This window comes from Oncorhynchus gorbuscha, linkage group LG09 (assembly GCF_021184085.1).
Source record: "Oncorhynchus gorbuscha isolate QuinsamMale2020 ecotype Even-year linkage group LG09, OgorEven_v1.0, whole genome shotgun sequence".
NCBI classification, from domain to species: domain Eukaryota; kingdom Metazoa; phylum Chordata; class Actinopteri; order Salmoniformes; family Salmonidae; genus Oncorhynchus; species Oncorhynchus gorbuscha.
Genome location: NC_060181.1, coordinates 86,041,768 through 86,055,633, shown reverse-complemented (window position 1 = coordinate 86,055,633; position 13,866 = coordinate 86,041,768). Strand labels below are relative to the sequence as shown.

The window sequence follows — 13,866 nt, the reverse complement described above, 5'->3', positions numbered from 1 at the left end:
CATTCCCGATCAGGGTTGTATTCATTACAGACCAAACGGAAGAAACCGGACTGAAACGGTAGGACAATCTGGACTCATAAAACATTAAAATAATTGCAGTCTTTTCTGTTGCGTGCCCAAATGAACATGACCCAGTCATTGCGATTGTACTGATTGCGATTTCATCAATGTATTTTCCCCTCTGTTGGTGTAATAACCGGCATAGGCTTCAATTATGTTAACAAACCACCTTCTCTCCTCTCCTTCAGGGCCCATTGTAAAACAGCAGCAAGCATACAAGTTATGACCCAATGATCTTTATTAAAAGAACCATGAACACTGAATGAAGAAATGCTAGAAAAACAAAAACAATTAAATAGATGATCCTTAAGAGTGTCTATTACAAAGCGTATAACCCAGGACTCAGACTCCTCCTTTCTAGAAAACTTCTAAATGTAGGGACACAAGGGTCTAGTGTTGACCAGAGCCCTATGGGCCTGGTCAAATGTAGTGCACTACATAGGGACTAAAGGTACCATTAGGGGATGAAATACCCTGTATAGCAGTTCCAGATCTGGGACTAGACTATTTGTATAGTATTTAGGGGCAATTGACCTACTCCCAAGTAGTGCACTGTGTGGGGAATGCACTTGGGATGCAGACAATGCAACCTGATGTCTGGTAAGGGGCTATTTCTACCTCCAGTGTCTTGGTTGTTATTCCAGAAGGAGGGAGTCAGGTGTCAGAGGGGATGGAGTCAGAGAGGATCATGGGAGATCCTAGCTGTAGTTCCTGCTGTAGCGATTCCAGGTCAGCCGGAGTCATGCGGTGCACCTCCAACCAATCAGAGAGCAGGGAGGCAGAGAGGGGGCCTGAGTCATTGTAACTGATGGAGGAGAAAAGAGAGGGAGGGTTTGATAAACGTTCCCCTGCTGGTGCCAATTATCTTTTTCACTGACAGTACACAAACTCCAAATGTATGTATGGTATAACATTTGCATCTACAGTGGTGTCTGGGGTATACTTGTTTAAACTGTGTTTAACATAAGCAAATTAATTATGTTTTCATAGCGTACTGATACACAAATGTGTTAGACTTGTTAGGTTACCTGTAAATACACAGTAAAATCTATACCCTTTTACACTATAGTGCCGACCCGACTGTACTATGCTGGCTGATCATTTATTTTCACAGTCTTTTGCAGCACTGTTCCAGGAATGATGGTGTAAAGCTTGACTCACCTGTCTCTGAGGTCTGCGTGCTGGAGGTCAGTGAGGGACTGGTTGAAGAGGTCATCCAGGTCAAAGCCAACTCCGTATCCTGCCCCACTGCCCTTAGGGGTGACAGAGAACACCGGAGGCAGCACATCTTCCACCTGAGAGTGGCAACGAGACGTTAAAACCTGAAATCACCAGCATCTGTGTTGTTGATGTAAAGAATATTTGTTGGTCTGTGGTGTGTACTGAGGAGCAACCAGATGCTACACTTGACACTTGTAAAATTGCTTATTCCAGTTACTGATAAGCATGCACTGTAAAAACTTAAATCCTGTGTATTGATGAGGAATTGAACACTTCTATGGTTGAAAGGGATGAGGCAGAAGGAATGGAAAATCAGTCTGGCTGCACAACCGATTGGCAAACGTACTGTAAATTGAGAAATCATGAACTGAATAAAAAGAAGAAACTACACTATGAAACAAAGAAATTACAAAGAATGATAGTAAAAATCTTTGGAGCACCTTAAATGAAATTTGAAAAAAAAGGCAAAGGCTCCATCATTCAGTGAATCAGATGGCTCACTGATATTGCCAATTATTATTATTATTTTTTAAATTCCATTGGCAAGATTAGCAAACAAATATGACATGCCAGCAACAAACGCTGACACTAAACATCCAAGTATAACTGATCAAATTATGAAAGACAAGCCTCGTAATTTTGAATTCCGTAAAGTGAGTGTGGAAAAAGTAAAACAATTGTCTATCAACAATGACAAGCCACCGGAGTCTGATAACTTGAATAGAACATTACTGAGGATAATAGCTGGCAATATTGCCACATCTTCAATCTAAGCCTACTTGAAAGTGTGTGCCCTCAGGCCTGGTGAGAAGCAAAAGTAATTATGCTACCCAAGAATAGTAAAACCCCCTTTTACTGGCAAAAAATAGCCAACCAATCAGCCTGTTACCAACCCTTAGTAAATCTTTGCAAAAGTGTGTGTTTGACCAGATACAATGCTATTTTACTGTAAACAAATTGACAAGACTTTCAGCACACTTATAGGGAAGGACATTCAACAAGCACGGCACTAACACAAATGACTGACAATTGGCTCAGAGTAATGTATGATAAAAAGATTGTGGGAGCTGTTTTGTTAGACTTCAGTGCAGCTTTTGACATTAACCATCATAGTCTGCTGATGGAAAAACTTGTTTTATGGTTTTACACCCTCTGCTATATTGTGGATAAAGAGTTACTTGTCTAACAGAACACAGAGGGTGTTCTTTAATAGAAGCCTCTCCAACATAATCCAGGTAGATTCAGGAATTCACTAGGGCAGCTGTCTATGCCCCTTACTTTTTTCAATCTTTACTAATGACATGCCATTGGCCTTGAGTAAAGCCAGTGTGTCTATGTATGCGGATGACAACACTATACACACCAGCTACGACAGCGAGTGAAATCACTGCAACACAAGAGCTGCATTTAGTTTCAGAATGGGTGGCAAGGAATAAGTTAGTCCTAAATATTCCTTAAACTAAAAGCATTGTATTTGGGACAAATCATTCACTAAACCCTAAACCTCAACTAAATCTTGTAATAAATAATGTGGGAATTGAACAAGTTGAGGTCAAAACATGTTGATACAACAGTAGCTAAGAAGTCTGTCACAATAAAGCTCTGCCTTTTTAACAACACTATCAACAAGGCAGGTCCGACAGGCTAGTTTTGTCACACCTGGACTACTGTTCAGTTGTGTGGAAAGGTGCCACAAAGATGTACCTCGGAAAATTACAATTGGCTCAGAACAGGGCAGCACGGCTGGCTAACAAAATGGAAATCTTTTGCGGCTCAAAGTGGAGGAGAGATTAATTTCATCACTTTTTGTAAGAAGAAATGTTGACATGCTGAATGCACCGAGTTGTCTGTTTAAACTACTAGCACACAGCTCAGACACCCATGTCCACCCCACAAGACATGCCACCAAAGTTCTCTTCACAATCCCCATGTCAAGAACTGACTATAGGAGGCGCGCAGTACTACATAGAGCCATGGCTACATGGAACTCTATTCCACATCAGGTAACTGATGCAGCAGTAGAATCAGATTTTAAAAACACAATACCTTATGGAACAGTAGGAACTGTGACGAGACACAGGCACACATAAGACACACTCATACACATGGATGTTGTATTTTAAATGTGATTGAGGAGTACTGGCTTGAGGGAAAACAATTCATGTATTGGGTAAAGTGTTATGAAATGTAATGTCATGTAATATTTTCAACTGTATATAACTGTCTTAATGTTGTTGGACCCCAGGAAGAATAGCTGATAATGGGGATCCTTAATAAATACAGATAAAATACAAATACACCATAGAGTTAGAAAAGCTAGAGGTTAGTACCTCCTATCTTTGCCATTGATCACTTCTGTGGCAGCGCCATGGAGAGCTATTGGGATTATGAAGTAGTCGATGTTGTTCTCCTCATGGATGGACTTCACCATCCATGAGATCAAAACTATACTTTTTCCCCCCCCTATGTTTTCTAGCTATACAGCGTTTACAATTCCATTGTTTACAAAGTGAGGTAAAAACAGTTTATAATTTGGGGTTTTGATAGGGTTTGACAATTTAACTCATAAAGCATTAAAAAGGTATTTACTTTGTATTGTTAATACCTTTAACCCATGCCAACTCCCACCTAGTGGACTGTCACTATTTTGTCCCAAGTCTACCCTCTAGCTTTTCTAAATTAGTGGTTTACTTTTATAACCCCCCCCAAACAAATGTTGGATTACCAGACAAAATATGGCCAATATTCTGACGAGAATAAAAAAATAAAAAAATACATAACTACAATACTGCTAAGAAAATATATAACAGGGGGAGGGGGGTCTAGGAGAGGGTGAGATTAGGAAGAAAGGAAGGTCAGAGACCACTCAGACCCACCTGTGACTTTGAGAGCTGCAGTGTGACCGTGTGGATGTCAGGGGCCACAGCGTGCCCCGGCTGTCCGGTGTCTGTGAACCCTAAGCTGGGCTGAGGAAGGGACGGGGCCCCTAAGGCCCCGCAGAGAGGGCTCTGCGTGTGGGACCCGGGCTTCTCTCTCAGTGCCGAGCACAGCTTCTCCATGGGTCCGGCCCCACTAGTGACTGAGTTAGGGTGAGAGTTGATGTTGTTCTGACCACTCACTGTTCTCATGTTGCCATTGGTTTCGCTCGATGGTAGTGCTGGGGCTTTCGTCAAGAAAGTCCCCACGGGGTGCGGCTGAGGCTGAGGGAAGCTTGTCTGGCAGGCTTGGGGTGATCTGTTAAGGGGCAGCTGCTGTTGCTGGGAAGTCCCGGCCCCTACCTGCTGCACAGCCCAATTCCCCAGACAGTTGAAGATCCTTGGCCCTTCGTACTCACCCTGCGTCGGTTTTAGCGTGTTGTTTTTAGCTAAGCCACAGGAGGCTCCATCCACCATGTCCATCCCTCTACTCACAGCCACACGCCCCATCTCCTCTCCCTTTGTCTGGCCCAGAGAGAAAGGCAGTGAGCCCTGGGTATTTAGTGGCTGGAACATCCCTGACAGATTGGGCTCTATTTGGGGTACCGTCTGTTTGAGAGTCTGAATCTCCCCTGCTTCCTTATCCGATTTCGTGTGGTTTACAGCCATTGCCGCCTGGGTGTTTTCGCTCGAATTCCCGCTGAGGTGGGAACTCACTTTGCAGCCCTTAGTTTTGGCTGTGTCAACATCGGGGTTCTGTGATTTGTCTGCACGGCTGTCCATCATCCTCTTCCAGCGTTCCAATAGGCTCTTGTCATTGTCGCTCAGGAGAACCCCACCCAATGAGTCCCCTTCTCTTCTCTCCTTCTCTTTCATCTTCCTCTCCCGCTCCTTAGCTCGCTCCTGCCTCCTCCGCCTCTTCTCCTCCCTTTCTCTTTGGCGCTCCTGGGCTGTGACGGGCCGCCGTAGCTCCGGAAGAGAGAGGGAGGAGGTTAGGGAGCATGTCAGACCTGTTCCACCTGTATCCATACTCAGTAATGTTGGACCTCCATCTGAAGAGAGAACACAATAAATATTCTCGTTAAAGGGTAGTGCAGACAATATATATATTTCTTCCTTACATTGAAAGTAGTCAATGGATAAGGAGAGACTGCTTTGGTTTCTAACCAAAACCCAATATAAAAGTCAATGTTCACCAGTTTCCATTTTTAAAAAGCACGTCAGCCCTTTTTAAGAAGAGGACTTGAAAGTGTAGACTTGTACAATTTTACCTCTGGCTTTGTGTCTGAGAGCAGACTTCCGCAAGGCCTCCTTGAGCGCTGCTTTGGTGTCCTCCGAAATGGCCCCATCTTTCCTGGTCCCTTCCCCTGCCCCCGCTGTTCCCCTCGCCCCCTTGGACAATGACTGAGTGAGGGACTGCGAAAGCGACTGAGCTTGGGCCTGGGAAAGCATGAGAGAAGGCACAGAGTTGGGCAGAGGGGCCATGGTGTCGTGTGCTAAAGTGGAGGACACGGAAGACGCAGCCTGGCCCTGAGACATTGGCTGACTCTGGGTGACTTGGGTCAGAGGTCCCCCCTGGCTGGTGGGTACTAGCTCCTCCACCTTCGAGCTTTCTCTCAGAGCTTCAGATGGTGAGGTGCCCTGGGAAGAGACTGGCGTGATCAGGTCTATGATCTCAGGCTGCCCACTGTCCGAGTTGGCGCTGGGCATGTCCACGTCCTGGCAACTCTCTGCCTGGGTCAGGGGAGGCAACGTGTGGGTCAGACATTGGGATGGGGTCACCTCTAAAAGGGGCGGGGCATGTTTACTAAAGGACGGCAGCTGATTGGCGAAAGTTTGGTTCCCTCCTGTCGTTATATGATGCTGATTGGCTTGACTCTTTGACACTGGTTGCGGCTGCATCGGCGATACCTGTGTCGGTCGTGACATGGAAGCCAATGAGTTATTGGTCAGGTTGACGGTGGAGGTTTGACCAGACCGTTGGTCACCACCACCCTGCCTCTGTAAGGGCCTGAACTGGATCCTCTGCCGGTTGTTCTGCTTCCGCCGGTGGAAGTCCTGGATCTCCACCAGGATGGCCTCTTTGATCTGCTCCCGGCTCATGGGCGCCTTGTCGAACTCAAAGTCGAAGGCGGGCACGCAGATGGGCTCATCGTCCTGGTCGTGGTACTTGGACAGGTAGGGGTGCTCCAGTGCCTGGCTCACATCAATCCGCTCGCGAGGATCGAAGCGCAGCATGGTGGCCAGCAGGTCCAGGGCAGCAGGCTCGGCCTGCGGGTACAACTTGGCCAAGGGCACGGGTGCGTGCGACGGCAGGCTCCGCACATACGAGCGCACCCGATCAGCCCCGATGGCCCCGATCACGCCCTCTGGTGGTGTGCCCAACACGGACAGAATAAGCTGTAGCTGGTGGACATAGTGCTTCCCGGGAAACAGCTGCTTGCGGCCCAGCATCTCGGCAAAGATGCAGCCCACGGACCACAGGTCGATGGCCAGGCTGTAGTGGTGCAGCGAGAGCATTAGTTCAGGGGCGCGGTACCAGCGCGTGGCCACGTACTCAGTCATGAAGGAGTGGGACTCCTCGGGGTGTGAGCTAAGGCCCCGGGCCATGCCAAAGTCCCCGATCTTCAGCTCGCAGTTCTCGTTGACCAGCAGGTTGGAGGGCTTGAGGTCACGGTGGATGACATTGGCCGAGTGCACGTACTTGAGACCGCGGAGGAGCTGGTACAGGAAGTAGCGTGTGTGCTCTGGTGTCAGCGGCTGCCGGGAGTGGATGATCTGGTGGAGATCACTCTCCATCAAATCCAGAACCACATACCTGGAAGAGGAGAGACGAGGACAAAACAGAAAAGATGGAGAAATTATGCTTTGTTGTATCTAGTCATTTGTAAGTTAAGTCATGTGTTTTTCTCTCGACTTTACAACAACAAAAAAGTACTTTCCAATAAGGGGCATCCAGAAATATAATGAAGAATAACAGTTACTTACACAGACTTGAAGTGAGGGAGGCTAGGCTGGAGGATGTCTTTGATGGCGATAATGTTGTCATGTTTGAAATGCTTGAGAATCTTCAGCTCTCGTAATGTACGCTTAGCATTTTGCACCACCTCGAAGGCATTGGGAATCTTCTTAATTGCCACTTGTTGACCTGTAGATAAGTTACCCAGATTTAAAAAAATACTGAACAAAAATAAAACGCAACATGCAACAATTTCAAAGATTTTGTTACTGAGAAGGAAATTGGTCAATTTAAATACATTAATTAGGCCCTAATCTATGGATTTACCATGACTGGACAGGGGCATAGCCATGGGGGGGCCTGGGAGGGCATAGACACACCCACTTGGGAGCCAGGTCCACCCACTGCGTAGCCAGGCACAGTCAATCAGAATGAGTTTTTCCCCACAAAATTACTTCATCACAGACAAAATAACCCCCCCCCCTCCCCCAAACTAGAGCCATGACTCTAGTTAGATCCCTGTATGGATATCTTCCTTAAAAGGGTTCTAGGGTAAATAAGGGATAATCAACGAGGGGCTAATGAACAACGTGGGAAATGTGTTCCATGACGTGCTAGCGGAGTGGAACTAACCTTCCACGGAGTTGCATTATTTTCCAGAGAACGCATAGAGCCCCGAGTTGATTATCCCTATTATATTGGCCATGTACCACAACCCCGATGTGCCTTATTGCAATTATAAACTGGTTACCAATCAGTGTCTTATAAACACCTGTTTCCAGTTGCAGGTGGAACTCTGGGTTCCACCTGCAACTTGAAACAGGCGTTTATAAGACACAGGTGCCTTCCAAATCAAGGAAGCAATCGCCAAGTTAAGGTTGGGCTGGCAATATTTTAATGTAGGCCTATAAGAAAAGTGGATGGGCCCAAGCACCCAGAAGCCAATGGGAGGAGAGGATCCAAGGTCCATAACAGGGATGGAGCAAGCAAGGATATGACAACTAGTATTGTTTCAGTCGCAACCAAAAACTTCAATGCAAGCCTCTCACCATTGTCCCGCCTCCTGGCGGAGGACACGACGCCATAGGCCCCTGTGCCGATGGTCTCTATGACGTCATACTCCTCACCAACCTCAAAATTCACATCCAGGGAGTGGGCTTTGAGCAAAGCCAAGTTCTTGGCTGCTGTGCTGGTGTCTGCCGTACTGCCTGTTTCGTTGCTTGGTTCCAAGTGCAACCTCCCTACTTCATCGTGATGGTTCTTGTGGTTGTTGTCCCTGCCATTGTTGACAGCCATTGAACTCTGTGTTGCCATAGCCCCAGATTCAGCAGTATCACCTTTTCTCCCCTCCTTGGATGACATGATCCTTGAGGGAAGAGGAAATGTAAGGGACATGATTAACCAGTCAAAAGCTACATCTATTTTTGAATTAGGCTATGCAGCTGAGCTCCAACTAATTTCTTTACATTGAAAGCAGTTGAGTCAAAGCTCATTTGATTAAAATCTCATTCATCCGGCAGGTAGGCTATCAGTGTCCAGATATAGTGCCTTTGGAAAGTATTCAGACCCCTTTACTTTTTCCACTTTGTTACATTACAGCCTTATTCTAAAATGGATTAAATCACCCCCCCCCCCTTCAATTTACACACAATACCCCATAATGACATCACAATACCCCATAATGACATTACAAAACCCCATAATGACATCACAATACCCCATAATGACAAAGCAAAAACAGTTTTTTTTTAGAAATGTTTGTTATTAAAGTGCAATGTAAATATCACATTTACATAAGTATTCAGATCCTGTACTCAGTACTTTGTTGAAGCACCTCTGACAGCGATTACAGCCTTGAGTATTCTTGGGTATGACATTAAAATCTTGGTACACCTATATTTGGGGAGTTTCTCTTATTCTTCTCTGTAGATCCTTTCAAGCTCCGTCAGGTTGGATGGGGAGCGTTGCAGCACGGCTATTTTCAGGTCTCTCCAGAGATGTTCGATTGGGTACAAGTCCGGGCCACTCAAGGACATTCAGAGACTTGTCCTGAAGCCACACCTGCGTTGTCTTGGCTGTGTGCTTAGGGTCATTGTCCTGTTGGAAGGTGAACCTTCGCCCCAGTCTGAGGTCCTGAGCCCTCTGGAGCAGGTTTTCATCAAAGATATCTCTGTACTTTGCTCAGTTCATCTTTGCCTCGATCCTGACTGGTCATCACCATGCTTTACCGTAGGGATGGTGCCAGGTTTCCTCCATAAGTCTTGGTTTCATCAGACCAGAGACCATGTTTCTTATGGTCTGAGAGTCTTCAAGTGCCTTGCCAAATCATGTACAATCAATTGAATTTACCACAGGTGGACTCCAATCAAGTTGTAGAAACATCTCAAGGATCATCAATTGAAACAGGATGCAGCTGAGCTCAATTTCGATTTGCATAGCAAAGGGTCTGAATACTTATTTAAATAAGGTATTTCTGTTTTTAATTTGTAATAAATTTGCAAAAAATGTATAGAAATCTGTTTTTGCTTTGTCATTATGGGGTATTGTGTGTATATTGCTGAGAAAATATAAATATTTAATCCATTTTAGAGTAAGGCTTTAACTTAACAAAATGTGGGAAAAGTCGAGGGGTCTGAATACTTTCCAAAAGCCCTTAAGCTTAAAGAAACAATATACTTTATTTAACCTCCAACCCATGTTGCAGTCATTGCAGTTGTATGGCATTGAGATGTAAATGTTCTATGTCTATATAATACCTGTGCTAGGAAAAGGCCTAGAGCTATCCTACTCAATAGCCCTATTCATAGGAGGTTGGTGGCACCTTAATTGGGGTGGACGGGCTCGTGGTAATGGCTGGAGTGGAATAGTATCAAACACAAACACATGGTTTCAATGTGTTTGATGCCATTCCATTCGTTCTGTTCCCGGCCATTATTATGAGCCGTTCTCCTCTCGGCAGCCTCCTGTGGTGTGCTATAGCCTAAAGCACATATTGAGAAGTGCCTCGTGAAAAAGAATGAGGCCTATGTTATATGAAATATTCACAATATCTCTAACATTTGAAATTGCATTATCATATCAAAATAAGCAGATCTTTATTATGTTATAAATAAATCATTGGCTGATTAGTCAAATATCACACAATCAGCTCTGAGATAGTATAGTCTAGTGGATTGCATTTTGGGGTAATCCAATACATCATCTCATCACGAGATCAACTGCTACAATAGGACTCTGATACCCACGTAATCCCTTTTATGCGCGGACAATGAGGAACAGTGTACCCTCTTCCATGGGCGTATCGGTATTAGCCTACCTGCGTCTTCAGAAAAGATAGCTAGCCCCACAACAATGGCCAACCAAACGGCTGCTTCCATGAGTTGAGCTGAAGCCTTTATCAAATACGCCTGCCAAATGCCAATCCTGTTTTTAATGTTCAACTGAAAATAAACTACAATAGCAGTACGCTACATTGCATGGCAATTTGTTGTTATCGCGACTGTAAATATACTTCCTTGTAGTGTTCCGTTTTCTTCTTCTTCTTTGGGATTTGGTTAGCGGATCTCATCCAAGTTTTAGGTGCATACACCGCCACCTACTGTACTGGAGTGTCAGGCCAGTCATGGTGTGAGGCCAGTCATGAAATGCGGTCCAAACACTTAAAAGACACACCTTACCCCCTCAGCCCTCAAATTAAGTGGACACTTCTGATATATATGCCATTTAGCAGACGCTTTTATCCAAAGCGACTTACAGTCATGTGTGCATACATTCTACGTATGGGTGGTCCCAGGGATCGAACCCACTACCCTGGTGTTACAAGCGCCATGCTCTACCAACTGAGCTGTCATGACGTCTGACAAGTATACACTTGCAGGGCAAGGGGTGAGGGAGGAAGGAATGATTATTATTGGACCACCGTGTTCATCCCGCGCAATTATGAGTGCATGTCTACTTATATTAAATATATCATTATTAATATACGCCTACTATATGATAGCTAGCAAATTAATTTGCTAACTAATGTTAGCCTGCCTAGCTGGAGCCTCTGAAGGAAAATGTTTTATTTCTACAATTTCCAAAAGATAACCAAACAAAAACATATTTACTTTTTACGAGACGCGTTTGTGCAGTCATGTGCGTTAGCACAATTTCTAACTTAATTGCATTCGTTTTTACTTACACTTGTTTGCTGACTTCTCCATTGATGTTGTTTTTAAGTTTTCCCTGGCTTTTCTTAGCGGATGTACACCCTGGGGCGGCAGGGTAGCCTAGTGGTTAGAGTGTTGGACTAGTAACTGGAAGGTTGCAAGTTCAAACCCCCAAGCTGACAAGGTACAAATCTGTCGTTCTGCCCCTGAACCCACTGTTCCTAGGCTGTCATAGAAAATAAGAATTTGTTCTTAACTGACTTACCTGGTTCAATAGGTTAAAAAATGGGGAGTTTCAGGTCCTGGAGTGAACATAATTGTACACTCGCAAAGCTGACAAAAAACGAGGGCTGAGGGGCTTATGTTGTAAACTTCCCTTGCTTAGCTAATAATTTGAAACACCCTCCAAGATGGCGACAAGGGTTTGGACCGCAGCCATGGCCTACATCTTCATTAGGCCTGTTCCTCTAAGAAAGTGAAATGTAGCCCTAGACACAACCACCTAAACTCATTAAAAACTCACTACCCCATTCCACTACTTTGACCCTATCTGCTCCTGCACCATGCCAATGGCCCGGAAGGACAGGACACCATTACTCAACACCTCCTGTAACTCTTCTGAAAACAAATCTTGTATATCCAAATACATCTCTGCAGCTGCCATCACAACATCTATTTTCTGTGATTTTACATTCCATTTCTGCGGTGCAGTTGATAAGCATTGTTATGAATGCTAAGAAGATAGACTTATTGAAGCATAAATCACTCGTTGGCCTCTGTGCAAGCACAAATCTACTACTCACTGGAATCCTCTCAGGATCGCTCACCCTTGACCCATCCTACTCTACTCTCTTCACTGCCTCAGCATACGACACCCTCTGCACTACTCTGATTCTTGCCATTCAACCTGCCTCTCTCGCACCAAACACTTCCGATCCCCAGCAACATGGGCACCCCTACAGTTAACACACACAACTTTATCCACTGAAAACACAATACTTTGTCTCATGCCCTCCTGCACACTTCCCACATCTTGGAATCTCCTTCCTACACACTGCTGCAAAATGACCATAAACGTGGCACCTGAAACACTGCAGTGGAGTCGGCTCAAAAGCTCTCTAACAGGATAACTGATACATCCTAACATGTCTGGAGAGTGAATTCATTACACTTAGTAATCCCTCTTCCATACAACCATTTCATGCAGATGAATTACCTGACGCATGAAAAAAAGTCACGACTGATCTAATGGAAACATGAAATGCTGATACATTTTTTATAAATGCAGACGCACAATTTGTTCAGTTCGACATGGTGGGATGTTTTTGTGTTGGTAAAATTAATTATGCAAGAAATGGCGGTGGAAACGCATTTATGCTTAAATATTTCTATATGTTAACCATCGTATTGAAGTAAACTTGGAGTTACACGATGAGATGTTGTGTGGTCCTCCCACTATGACTCGGGAAAGCATGAACTTTATTAGGATACAGACTAAATAAATGATGATGAACTTCACAGGCTGGTGAATGTGCAAGGTGATGAGCATGATGCTCCATTCCAATAAATATCGAGGGTCTTATTCTGGTGACGTGATGATCGATGCCTGGCTGCTGTTTGACAAATACAAATAATCTCAGAATAGGTAACCTACCCGCACTGTATTTGAGAGCTATTGGCTAGAGCGCATGTGCCAAAACCAGAGCACATTTGCTATACAACACAACAGTGTTTGTGACAGTAGAGCTGAAAATGCGATGGAAATTTTACTTGTATTTTTAATTCGGTACATGGGAATTGAACCAGCAAAAGTTATTTTTATGTGCACTGCGTCATAACGCACAGCTGTCACATTCGTCGTATGAATCGGACCAAGGCACAGCGTGGTATGCGTACATTCTTTATTATATTAAACACTGAACAAACTGAACAAAATAACACAACGCCACATGCCGCTATACAATATTTTAAAAAATATATATATATCACCTTTATTTAACCAGGTAGGCTAGTTGAGAACAAGTTCTCATTTGCAACTGCGACCTGGCCAAGATAAAGCATAGCAGTGTGAACAGACAACACAGAGTTACACATGGAGTAAACAATTAACAAGTCAATAACACAGTAGAAAAAAAGGGAGAGTCTATATACCATGTGTGCAAAAGGCATGAGGTAGGCGAATAATTACAATTTTGCAGATTAACACTGGAGTGATAAATAATCAGATGGTCATGTACAGGTAGAGATATTGGTGTGCAAAAGAGCAGAAAAGTAAATAAATAAAACAGTATGGGGATGAGGTAGGTGAAAATGGGTGGGCTATTTACCAATAGACTATGTACAGCTGCAGCGATCTGTTAGCTGCTCAGATAGCTGATGTTTGAAGTTGGTGAGGGAGATAACAGTCTCCAACTTCAGCGATTTTTGCAATTCGTTTCAGTCACAGGCAGCAGAGTACTGGAACGAAAGGCGGCCAAATGAGGTGTTGGCTTTAGGGATGATCAATGAGATACACCTGCTGGAGCGTGTGCTACGGATGGGTGTTGCCATCATGACCAGT

At 44.5% G+C, this 13,866-nt stretch overlaps 1 protein-coding gene across 4 annotated transcripts in view; it reads right to left on the bottom strand.

Moving 5' to 3' along the window:
* Positions 1–280: 280 nt before the first annotated feature.
* Positions 281–13,866, bottom strand: part of mapk7 (mitogen-activated protein kinase 7) — a 29,034-nt gene continuing 15,448 nt past the window's right edge. Inside the window, exons 1-7 of one of the 4 annotated variants that reach the window (XM_046363758.1) lie at positions 10,401–10,688; positions 8,205–8,521; positions 7,185–7,344; positions 5,468–7,014; positions 4,158–5,248; positions 1,222–1,355; positions 281–865 (exon numbers count right to left, since the gene is read on the bottom strand). In XM_046363758.1, coding sequence (XP_046219714.1) covers positions 715–865; positions 1,222–1,355; positions 4,158–5,248; positions 5,468–7,014; positions 7,185–7,344; positions 8,205–8,517 — 3,396 coding nt within the window. In that variant the 5' untranslated portion in view covers positions 8,518–8,521; positions 10,401–10,688 and the 3' untranslated portion in view covers positions 281–714. Of the gene's footprint in view, positions 866–1,221; positions 1,356–4,157; positions 5,249–5,467; positions 7,015–7,184; positions 7,345–8,204; positions 8,773–10,400; positions 10,689–13,866 lie in introns of those variants that run through there. The other 3 variants (XM_046363757.1, XM_046363759.1, XM_046363756.1) reach the window with 3 other exon arrangements.